The sequence below is a fragment of the Tympanuchus pallidicinctus genome, unplaced genomic scaffold (assembly GCF_026119805.1).
Source record: "Tympanuchus pallidicinctus isolate F22 unplaced genomic scaffold, pur_lepc_1.0 scaffold26, whole genome shotgun sequence".
Taxonomy (NCBI): domain Eukaryota; kingdom Metazoa; phylum Chordata; class Aves; order Galliformes; family Phasianidae; genus Tympanuchus; species Tympanuchus pallidicinctus.
In genome coordinates, this window is record NW_026294743.1 from 2,575,032 (window position 1) to 2,587,389 (window position 12,358).

The window sequence follows — 12,358 nt, forward strand, 5'->3', positions numbered from 1 at the left end:
CACGGCCTCTCCAGTGCTCAGTTTGTTGCAGGGCCTTGGTGAGCGTTTCAGTCTGGCGCAGCTGCTTTGCTTCCCTTGGTTTGTGTCGTCTCCAGTAGCTGCAGAAACTATGCCAAAGATCTGGCCGAGCCGTCGTGACAGATCCCCGTGCTGCCCAGGATCTCGTCCAGCTCTGCTCGGAGAGGAGTGCTGAGAACAAAGCTGGCCGGGGTTTGCCCCACTCTGCGCATCCTGGGCAACCGCTCCAGCTGGCGTTAGGTTACACGCGTGGGGCAGGGATGTGATCCTGGCCTTCAGAAATCAATGGAAATGTTCCTCGTGACCTCAGCGGTGAAAGCTTCCAGCTTTGGACTTCTCCTGTGAGTCTTGTCACACATTTTGAAGCAGGCAAAATCAGTGCGTGTTTGATATTTGCTTGATAGTGACAATTCAGCCAATATGGGAAATGTCCATGATGATTTAAGCGAGCTTTGGGCCAAATGCTTTGCTTAATGCAACCCCTCTGCCTTACATTTAATGCCACTGATAGCGCAGAGGGCTGCCATCCTCTGTTAACTGGAGTTGGGTTAGGAATCTTTTAATAAGGCATCTGCAGCATAGTATGAGGAAGCATCAGCTCCCAGTCAGAGGGGACACACTAAGGAAAGGCAAAACCAAGCTGTTGTTGATACCGTGGAAAAGCAGATAGAATCGGTGATGGAAGTAGACGTTTGGCACCCAGGATTGACGATATGAGGGCAGTGGGTTTTTCTTTATATGGAGGGGAGGAAAGTAGCAATCACAGTTACGTGAGATGGGAAAATGAGCGTGCAGGTAAAGGAGAGATAAGTGAGCATTTCCGTGCAGTAGTTAGTTGCTTCTAAATTATGGCTGTTTGTTGTTTTTTTTTTAAGTTAGGAACCTCAAGCATCATAACGTCACCAAAGAATTGCAGCCATAGGAGTTTGCACTGCCAAAGCTGTACCTGACGCCTGTTTGACTGGTGGGAGGCAGACATAGATGGGTGTGAATTAGGGATAGGTGGGAGCTCCTTTTGGTACCTTCTGCCAGCAGCTCAGGCACCAAGCACTTGGCTGAGGGATGGCAGCCTCACGTGGGTGCAGACTGCTCCAGGCCGACCTGCATGGAGGAACTAAGATCCCCCACTGTCTACGTTTGTGACCAACACAGTCATCCACCCTGCAAGGGAAGTTCTTGCCCTTCTCGCTCTGATTTCTCTTGGAATGGTTTGTGTCTTTTCTTTTTGTGCTCTGTCATTTTTTCTTCTAAATGTGCTACAAACGCGAGCAGAGATTAATTTCAATAAAAGGCAGGTCACTCGAGAACGTGGGGCACTTGAATGATTTGCCTCTTAATGAATTAATCAGTGCTTGGGTTTTTCACAGCATTAAGAAGAGAGAAAACCCCAATCCTTCTTGTCGTGGCAATGACAATAAACGAAGCATCATGCAGAAGGCAAGAGAGAAACACAAGCACTTTCGGTCTCAGCCAAGTCCACAAAGTAGCAGCACTCATTACTAATTCAGAGGAGAGAGTCCCTTGGAGCTCACCATTACTGTTTTTCCTACTAATAAGACCAGAGCTGCATGAATTTAACAGAAGGTAAAGTTTGGCAGAAGGCAAGAGTACCACTGAAGTGCTCCTCTCCTGATCAGACATCTTCTTTTACACCAGAGCCTTTGTTTTCTGCAGCCAGCCTGGCAAGAACAGTACTGGGCAATGGGGAAAGTGCTGGGGAGAGGAGAGGGGCATTTTTTCAAGCTGTGCCATTCTGATAAGATTAAAGCTGGAGAGAGGGTGGAAAAGGACATAGGTATTTGTAATTTATTCATAAACAATTATGCCATCATGAGAAGTTTTCTGAAATAATATGTGATAGTTCTTTAAATATTTCAGAGTTTGTTGACCTATTTTCTCAGTTAATTAGGAATTTCGGGGCTGCATTAACAATGAATTAAATGCGGTCTACTTGAGTCACTAGAAGGTTCAGCTACACTGAGTTAGGGAAGCATTCTTTTTTCTACAAGGGACATTAAAAGGGGAACTCCATTGCGTGCATCCGGACCTGTGCTTAAAACCTACAGACTTCCTAGCAGGTAATGTTTTAGCTCAACTTACTGACTAGGAAAACTTTAAGTCCCTTGAGTCCTGAAGCAAATTTTCTATTACAGCACGCCAAACCCTGGCCACCCTGCAGTGGAAGGGCCCTGGTGCAGCTGCTCTTCTCAGCAAATGCAATGGTTAAAACTGCCTCATTTCTGCAGTCTGCATTTGTGAGTACGCTTATTTTTTTTACTTGTTTATTTTATTATTACTTGATAGAAAATTGGCTGTGTGGACTACAAGGTTTCATGTCGCCAGTCTCTGTACAGTAGCGTGGCCAGAAATGAACTCTGAGTGTGGAAGACTCTTTTAGCAAAGGGCATGCTATGCTACTCACACTGCAGGAAGCTGAACAGGAGAATAGCATCTCGTGTATCCACTGAAGTCATGGCAATGTAAGGGAGGAGGTGAGAGCGGGGCTTTCTCTGATTATGAAGCATGGAGATGGCCAGCTGGCTGGGGATAACTGCAGAGCCCTGCTGCCAGAGCAGGGAGTTGCCTGGTGTCCCCATCACCAGGAAGGAAGTGGGATCCTGTTCCACGTGCAGGTGTGCGCTTAGCTTGGCGGGATGGGAGCACTGTGGCCTGTGGAATAAGTTGCAGCACCAGAGTTTAAGTCTGTTCTGCACGTGGCTGCGCGGAAGACAACGTGAGCCCCTTCGCCATAGGAAAGGATAGCAGAGAGGGGAATCACTGCTTTCTGAAAGACTCTTAAGTTTACAGCTCAGGAGCATCATCGTCAGAACTATTTCTTGCTCTTTCGAAGTTTCAGTAAAACAAACCTTTGCCCTTGCTTTCATCACCTTCCCTTCTTAGAATGCATCAAGGTTTTCATGTTTTCCAAGGGCTGTTTTTGTGGCCTCCTGCTGAAAACCATGCAGTTGGAGGAGAGTTTGCACAAAGTCAGAGCACAAGGATGCTGTTAACTTACCAGGCGGCCTTTGCCGGGGACCTCCAAAGTGACCTGGGAAGGGTGTTTCTCAGTGTGTGTTTCCACACTTGAGTGTCAACTGGCCTGACTCAAAGTAAAAGACAAAGTAAATGTTGGCTGTCAGGCTTAAACAAGCTTCTTCATCAGGTGCAAATGGATACGAAAGGTTTTATTCCATTTGCACCTGATGAGGAGGCATGTTTCTTCCCCAAAAACTGGTTTCTACCACCTTGTGTTTCTTTCCCTTAGATCAATTCAGCATTCTGTGGATCGATGTTCTGTACTCGTCAGTTACTGCGTTTTATTTTCCCGTTGAAACTTTGAATCTACTGGCAAGTATTTTGTCATCTGAAGCATAGCAAGTGCACAGACCTGAACCTGTAAGCTTCTAAATGGGAATGGGGGTTTAAACCAAGGGTTTCTAGCTCCTAGTAAGGAAAGGGGATTTTAACTCTACAAGCTTTTTCAGAGATAAAAGAGGAGACAACAGCACAGTGCAGAGGAAGAATTTCAGAGGTTTTTGCTACAGCCTTAAAGCAACAGAGGAAGAGTAATGGTTGCAGTGACAGTTAATGAGCAGATGTACAATATCAGTTGTGGTAGGTGTAACACGCAGAACAGTCGTTACTTTAGTTCTCTTAGCAGCCGTAGCTCGGATACTTGGGCTAACACATATAGCTGAGCCAGCTGCATCGAGTTTGTACACCTGTCTGTCTGCCTATAGGCAGCAAGGACACTACTGCTTTCTAGAGGCTGTGTTACGTGTATCTCAGCCGTCTGCATCTACGGGGTGGCTGGCTCACCCCCGTGGCACGATTGTGGGTACTGCCCCTGTTTACGTTAGTCTCCTCGTGCCGCTGCTTGATGGGCCGATCCAGTTGTACTCAGCTTGAACCAGCACAAAGCTGTTCTCGCGGATCTTGCGGAAGTGCATCATCTCCCCGCTTTCCTTCACAGCGATGACGTTGTTGCCTGGCTCGCTGAAGGACACTTCTGTCCTCTTGTGGCAGTACCGGGCACAGACGTAGCGCAGGCCAGCCGCCGCGGCCAGCCCCAGCACCGCCGTGCAGACGAGGAGGATGCCAAGTTGGGCCGCTATCAGACGTGTCCCTCTGCGAGAGCCGTCCCCCCTCCCTGGGACGGCGGGTTTGGGACCTGCTCTGGTCACCCACGGCAGCGTGTGCCCACCCACCTCCTCACTGACCTCCTCCTCGCCCTCCTCTGGCCACTGGGATGGTTTGCTTTCTGCCATTTGCCTCCAGGCCGATGACAAATTGCTGACGGTGTCCTCATTGCCAAACCAGGCTGTTGTCACGGCAGCTTCACTCAGGTGAGCACTTACGTGTAGGGCAGACCAAGAGGCTGCTGCAGGCAGGGAAGTTTCCAGGGCGGCCCCGTTCTCAGTACTTGCCTTTGAAAGCAAAAACGTGACAAGAAATCCAGTGAGGGAATAGAAAGGAGGTTGATTAGGCTCTCATCCGCTGCTGACTTCACTCTGTCATTCAGCTCTGTTTCTGATTAAAGTGTCCCTCAGCCTTAGAATAACCCTATTTCATCCTCTGGTTACTCAGTAGCATTTGGGATATGAGCTAGATTCAGCACTGCTCTGTCTGTATCACAGTTGTTGGGGGAGATGAGGCAGTTGGTGCCGTGGGGCAAAGGGGAGCGTGTGAAGGAGCAGAGAGGAAGGAGCAGCGGGTCACTCACTGCTTTGCACAAGTCTGCGACTCTCACTGTTGCTGTGGTATTTTGCACAGTCATTGCTATAACAGAAGAACCACTTAATGAACAGTTCCTGCCTTTAGTGGTGCCAGCGTCGTTCTGAATGGATGGATGTATCTTCCCAGCCATGATTTGTCTTTAAGTTCGCACTGGGTCCACTGAAATTCAGCATAGCCCTTCAAAGGCCGTGGGTCAAACTTGGAACTGAAGGACCCAGAAGGCCATTTTGGCATCAGCATTTTTGGACCAGTCACATAAAACCTACAGTTTCTCCCTAGAGTCTGTCTTGTCTTCTCAGTCTCCACAGCCCATTTGAAATCTGCTACCTCTCATTGTTGTTTAGCCACACGTGATAGCTCACATTACTGTTCTTGCTTGCTCCTGTGCTTTTCTAGGGGCTCTCCTTAGTGCCAAGCACTTTATTTTATCAGTCACAAAATGACAGCCAGGTCTGCAGTCCAGGTTTTTCTGCAGATACCATCCAAGACTAACTGTGAAACAATCCTACAATTTAGGAGGCCCCCACAGAATTTTTCTATTCCCACTGTTCACCTGAGGCCCAATCCAAACCCTGAGAAATGTACTGGAGTCTTTTCTTTGGCTTTGCTGAGATTTGGATCTGACCCTTAGTGGCTGGCTACTCTCCAGCCTGTCCAGCCCAGCAGGCTCTTCCACACATCAGTTAATTACACCAGAGAAAATCTCACCCTCTGCTTTCACTAGTGAATTTGAAAGCTTGCTGGAAAGACAGTGTGACAGGACCACAAAGCTGCGGTAGGAACCCTGGCAAGCTGTGAACAAAAGTAAGGGGGAGTCACAGAGCATCCTTTGCAGAGGATGAGACAATGTCCAAAGAAAGAAAGATGCTAGTAAAAGACAGGTAGTAGATTAAAAAAAATTCTGTAACTGAACTGCGAACTGTAGCTGACTGGCAAGATTAATATTGCGTGTGTGTGGCTCGCTGGACCTCATCATGTAATCACATGTAGGGATACAGTGCAGAATTTGGGGCATTGCTGTAGAAAGAGAACTTGCTCTGCCTCACCTTTTTTCTCCTCTCTGTACTGCTTCTGTCCTTTCTTGCTTAATTTTTCCGTATTTTTATTTCATTACGCTCTCTGGTCTTGCCTTGCACGATCAGTCTTCCTTTCCATTAGTTCCCATCTTCAGCCATTTCCTCTCTTCTCCCTACTGCTATGCCAGATGCTCGCATTACATGTCTCTCCTTAATTTGTTCTATGCCCTTTCTAAATATGTTTCGTTATCTGTTGAATGGGCCCTTCCTCTTTTGTTTTCACCTGATGTGTGCTTGTGTGAGCACATGAGGGACCTTGTTTTCTTTGTATGCATGTCAGCGCTCAGAGAAATACAGAGGTGCCATAGAAGCTCTATGTGTTTATGTTGGATATACAGAGCAGGCCTTCGGTGACACCACAAGGAGGTGGTGACGTCAAGGAGCTTTGGGCAGAGAGAGATGCCAACTCCTGATGGGGAAATGGACTAAGTTTGGATGCCGCTCCAAGAAGTAGTATTAGGAAGTAAAGCTCAGCTCTGTAAAAAAGCAAAGAAACAGAGGCTTCCAATTTCTTCCCACTTCTAGGATGCTGAGGAGGATTTGGTATTATTGTGTCCACAGAGTGGTGTGGATCTGCCCTCCAAAAGCACACAGCGTCCTTGGCCTGCACCAAAATGGATAAGTATTTCACCCAAGTGAATGTGAAGAGCAATACCTGCCAGGCACATCTAGAAAGGAGCGTCTCAGCCTTCCACTGGACTAAAATGCATATTTCCAGCCCAGTAACATCCAGCAGCATGAAGCCGTGGCCGTGGCTGCATACAGAAAAAGTTACTTTGGGTTGTTTTTGCAGTGGAACTCTTAGCAACCCAGGCGTCAGGAAAGAAGAAAAGAGAAGAGAGAGAGATAAAAACCAATTCCCAGTTAAGGTTAAAAAAAAACCCAACAACAAACAGCTCAATAACCTCAAAGTAATTTTAGTCACTCATGAGACATGCACTTGCTTCTTGGTGCTGTGAAGCAGCAGAGAGGTTTTATCCTCGTCTTCTGTAAGAATTTTCACCAGCTTCTAGCAGTTGGTGTTTTTGGAGAAAGCAGAAAAGAATCTTCCCCATCCTCATTGCTTACCTGCTCATCTTTACACGTCACACACAGGTGTGGGTTGGTAGTGCTGGCACTACTTTGTGCTCTGAAACAGAAGAGACAGAATTAATATGCGATACCTGCCATTTCAGAACACAGAACTCCTGAGCTCTGCAGTGTGCATGATTTGTGAAGAGTGCCACTTGCTGGAGCAGCCTCGTGGTACACACAGTCAGCACAGGCCATGTAGGCCAGGCGTTCCATAACGTCTGATCATTTAGTCATAGCCTCATCATTTACACCACAGTGTAATACGTTGCATTAAAGATCCTGTGGCCTTTCATGAGCAGACCTCCTCAAGGCAACATGTCATAATTGCTTTAAATCCTTTCTTCCTTTTCCCTGCAGGTGGAGAAATAGCTCTGTTAAGCTCGCCATTTCTTTGGATATTTGCACACGCTTGTAGAAAAATATTGCAGCAATCAACCCTGGTCAATAGCTTTTATCACATTTTTCAATCACCTGGCTGGGCAGCTCTGCTGGGCTGATCAGCGCAAGGCCTGCGCTCTGACTGTCTCACTGCCACCGTCTGTCACTGAAGGATTATTTTTCAAAAATTCAGCAAGCAAGCATCCTCCCACCTGCCCCCGCAGCCACACACACCTTACAAACACCCTTATTTATCCGCAGTAAAACCAGCATTGATTTCCTTCCCCTGGACTGCTGGAGAAACAGTCGTTCCCACTACCTGGCTATCACGTGGTGCAGTACCTGCCAGAGAGGCTCTGCCTGGAGGCGTAGTCCTGGAAGAGGAAGCTTTGCAGATCATCAGCCAGGCCTGGCTCTTGGAAGGCAAGCGATGGCTCCAGCCTTGAGCTGCTCGTGGGGCTGCTCCCTCCATTCCTGCTGGAGGCACCCCTCAAGGTTTGGGACCACAGCGTTGGCTCTGTGGTGGGCTGCGTATCTGAGTGGACAGCAATGCTTGAACCCTGTGCTGGTGTTGGAGGGATGCCGGTCAGGCTGACCAGAGCTGGGCTGGTGTACTGGAGAGAGCTGGGGATGGCAGTAGACGAGCCAGAGCCTAGCAAGACAGAGAGACAAAGAGACAGAGAGAGCAAAAAGCAAGAGAGGAGCGGAAGTCGACTTCCTTAGCTTTGTTTCTTTCAAATGGCACTTGGTGCTAGCATTTACCAGTAAGGATCACAGCAGTGATTTTATTTTTAAGGCGCTTGGTTTTAAGTAGGAACCCAGACAGGGAGTAAAGAAGCAAAGCCTGCTGCCTGATGGCGTTTGGGTAAAATGATTAAAGCTCAGACTTGATGCTATGCCATAAAGGCTGAGAAACAGATCGGACTGAAATGTAAGTAAATTCTTTGAGCCTTTTACAAACCAGAGGCAGCATAAATACAGACAACTACATGCCTGAAGGGTAGCAGTCACATTTAGAGACAAAAGTATGACTGGAGTATGTGGGCAGCTTTGCCAACTGCATTTGCCTGTCTTTAGGACCTAGGATTTTAGGTTAAATATATGTGGGGATTTTCAGCAGCGTTGTCGGGTTTTCATTCAAATCGTAGGATCCGGCAACAGTGTTTATCCTGTTGGTACCCTCCTTGGTCTGACTGTTACCTAGGATGCCCATTTGTGCCTTCTCATCAGGGAGTTCTTCGTGGCCATCACTGATCTCACCAGCAGCTGAAAAAGTTAAATGAGCCTCTTTAGCTCGTTTATCTCTTCTGTCTTCAACGGTTACAAGGAATTAGCCGTAAAAACACCCAGCTGGAAACTGTCAGCAACAAACCACGTACCTGTGCTTGCTGTGCCAGCTACGTGGGGGCCTGCAGGTTCCTGCGTGGGTGCAGGTGCTGCAGGGCCGGCCTTCCTGCCGCCTCCAGCAGACGTGTCGTTGTGCCCTCGCTGAGCCACGGTGGCCGATTCGATCCTTGCCCAGTAAACAAAGTATGACTGGACTACAGAGATGCTGTTAAAAGATAATTATGCAGGAATTTACTCTCTCAGAGTTATTAATAAAAGATCAGAATGCTCAGCTAATCAGAAGGAGTGCTTTAATCCAAAGGCAGCGTGAAAATATTTTAAAGGATTAGCCCGTCACACGTTTTCATATTACAAATAAAAGATACCAGGTCCCACATGAAAGATAGTGAGTGAAGGATCACTCATAATTACAATCAGTCAAAAATGTGTGGGAGCTGGAATGAAGAAAAAAAAAGCTATTATATTCACCGTGTTGGTAGAAGTAGATTTGGAAAACTTTGAATAGCTCTGCGTATAATCTTCCGTAGGCAGGGAGACAACAGAGGTATTTACTAATTAAAACAGGTCAGTGTAACTTGTACAAACAGCAGAATAGGTAGAAAAAGCCACAGGCAGTTTCTTCTGAGCCCTTCAATATTTGCACCTGCCTCACACTCTGCTTTTCATCAGGTGCCAACCTTTAGGCACGTCCCCAAGCGTGGGGAAACTTCGTCCTGGGGGAGGATTTCAGCTCACATCACTCAGATGCCTGCGAAGATGAGATAAAGGGGGAACGACCTTGCCTTTCGTGTGCTGAATGGTTCTTGTGAGACACTTTTAAATGGAACAAGTACCTTTCTCGGATGTTGTAACACAAGTTATGAAACGTGGATTTACAACACGGCTGGGGATCACCTTTACAGCGCACGCTGTTTGCTTTCTGCGTTAAATCTGCCCAAAGTTTATGGCAAGGCTTACTGATTTATAAGTAATTTGGGGGCGGGAGGGGTGGGAATCCGTGAGCAGAAGCAGCGGCAGACGTGGGAAACAAGGAGAGGACAGGGAGGAGGGAGCAGTCGGAGTTTCTTCTGGAGACATGGCCTGTGGCTGGTGGCACGGCACGGCCTTGGGGAGAGAAGAGAAGGGCTGTGGGGCTGGCTTGGAGGGCAGCAGCTGCAGGGTGCAGGGGGATTCAGAGTGGGCGGCTAGGAACGAGCATGGCAGCATTTGGGCTATTTTTATCTGTTTGCTTTTCACATGTTTTTAATAGTGTTTCCCAGTCTGTAACAGTGGGCAAAATGGAAATGCTGAGCAGAAATATTTTTGTTTCAATTACTTTGTGTTGAATCACGATGAGATGTGCGAGCCACAGCACTCAGCAGGAGGCTTGCGTTTAGGGGAGCAGCCAGAGATCTGGCCAAGGAGCTTCTAAGCAATTTTGTAAAGTCAAAACCATTTAATCTATTCCAAAATGAAAAAATCCCTGTACTCCCTCTAAGGCAGCCAGTTAGATTTATGTATTTATTTGTTTTTAATTCCGGATCAGAACCAAAACACTTGGACTTTGGTGCAAGTCAGCGATGTAAGGTTTTGACCCAGTGCTCCCCACCTAGTCCTCCTGGGAATAACTCTCTTTACCTTTAACGTGAAAAACAAACAAACAGTAAGCTAAAAAAAAAAAAGTTCAACACAGCAATGGCACGTGACATTGTCCTGTAGGCAGGGAAGTCCTACAGGGCGCGTTATTTAGAAAAGCAGGCAGACTGATCACGGTTCTCTCCTTAGGCCTTAATGTTTCTGTTTCCTAACTGCTTAGGCTGTCATCTCCCAGCGCGTTTATTCTGAGCAAACAGTGTAAATAAAAAAAAGTGCCCAGCAGATACAAAAGGAGATTTATATATCAGCTGGGATGCTGTTGCAGGATTTCATAAGCGTTCAGCTCTAGAGGATTCAAGAGACTTCCCACCACCATGCTAGGAAAGTACAATGGAAAAATGCAACCAAATTTGTGAAAGCTGAAAGACGAGAAAGACTGAAAGTGCGAGGACAGCAACTCTGTCAGGGACTGACGTGTTCTTACAAAAATCTGATGTCTCCAATGGGTTGGTCCGGCGCTTTCCATACAAAGGACAGGTTTCTCTTCAGGGACTTGTCCGAGTGGGTGACAGTATCACCGTCTTCAAAGCAAGACAGCAGCTTGGAGCCAGGAGGAATGAAGACAAATGTGCCAGCAGTTTCATCGTTAGACACTTTGCGAGCTTGAAGCAAAAAGCCCATGAAATCCCGGCTGCTCCTCACTGTCACTGCAAGGCAGAACATGGGACACAAAGGGATTTGTGTTGCAGTTCTCAGGTGAACTTTTTGTGATGGAATTCCCATCGGCACTTGTGAAATCAAAAGAAAACCTTGTCACAAAAAAACCCAAAACCACAGCATCCTACAACCTTTGCCCTTACAATCTGTGTTGGATGTGCTGGATACGGGGTGCCAGACTATCGCTTTGTAGTATGAAATTGCACAGGCAGTTGGTTTGAGACTTCTTCCTCCTAGATTGTAATGCTAACCACGTTGCACTAGGCAGTATGCAGCCACCTTTAAGGAGAGATTTGGGTACCACACTGCACACACACAGATGATTGCATGCTGCCCTTGAAGGAGAGTTATTTTGGATGGGGATGGAAAGGGAAATTGGCTGGGCTGGAGGATGGTGCCTCTCAGCTCTGTCTGCAGCCTAGGCAATCAGCCCTCGTGCCCTCAGGAGAGCCCATCGCTCACAGGGTGACAGCAGAGGGGGTGGCTCGCCCTCTGCAGGCGCCTCACGTGCCACTGCATGGGGGTTCTGTACGGGTGAGAGGCACATAGATAAATCCCACCCAAAGCACACGAACCTGCCAGCTGTCTCTGATGTGTAGCACGGTGGGGATCTGGGGCCAGGCACCACCTGAGAAAGCTTGAGGCAAAGCACTGCAGACGGGATCTCTCTGTGAATACATTCATTTTCTAGTGATGAGATATGGCATAACGCACCTGGAGCTGTGCCGTGAGGATGGTGTCCCTCTTCCCATCCCTCTCTAAGATTAATGTCATCACTCACGATTAGATAGTGTGGATTTTTCAGATTCACGGATGTTTCTTAAATAATTGCTCCTCCGAGTCAGGAGCATGGAGCAGAAAGCTGCTCTGCTCAGTACACTGGGTTTTGAGTCACAAACGGATATGATTTGAAAGACTGCCTGCGAAACTGCCACCAGCAAAGACCAATAACTGCTTTAGGGATTTCTGTGGGACTGGGCCGAGACAGAGCCAGCAGCTGTCCTCACCTGGGACTTTGTCTCCCGGGACGTAGAAGGACACGTTGGTGTGGACGGTAACGTAGTTGTTGGTGGGGCTGTGCAGCTGAGCCCGCAGGTGCCTGGGCATCATGTCAGTGCAGGCAGAGGGGCCGGCGCCGTGCGAGAAGGCAGATGTGGACGAGACCAGGCAGAGCACGGTGCTCACACAGGCAGCCACCGCCGGGCAGATCTTCTGCCTCTCCTCCATGATGCGCGGGGACGTGGCCGGTGCACCCACTGCAGAACGGTGTCCGTCGCTCCCAGTCAGCTGAGCGACCTTTCCCACAGCCTCTAAAAGAAGAGGAATAAATGGTCCCCATGGCACGTGGATCCTTTTTGGGAATCCACAGGTTTCCACATTTGGATGCTCATTGTTGAGGTTGGGAAGGAAAAGACACTGCCAGAGGACATGTTTCT

General features: G+C 47.9%; 1 protein-coding gene across 1 annotated transcript; it reads right to left on the reverse strand.

The window, feature by feature from the left end:
• Nucleotides 1-2,039: 2,039 nt before the first annotated feature.
• On the reverse strand, nucleotides 2,040-12,149 carry REELD1 (reeler domain containing 1). The gene is made up of 7 exons (XM_052690098.1): nucleotides 11,930-12,149; nucleotides 10,690-10,912; nucleotides 8,663-8,835; nucleotides 8,484-8,594; nucleotides 7,626-7,935; nucleotides 6,900-6,960; nucleotides 2,040-4,322 (listed from the first exon to the last, which is right to left on the reverse strand). Exons 1-7 carry the CDS (start codon nucleotides 12,147-12,149, stop codon nucleotides 3,870-3,872), a joined length of 1,551 nt encoding a protein of 516 aa, XP_052546058.1. The 3' UTR covers nucleotides 2,040-3,869.
• Between the last annotated feature and the right edge of the window lie 209 nt (nucleotides 12,150-12,358).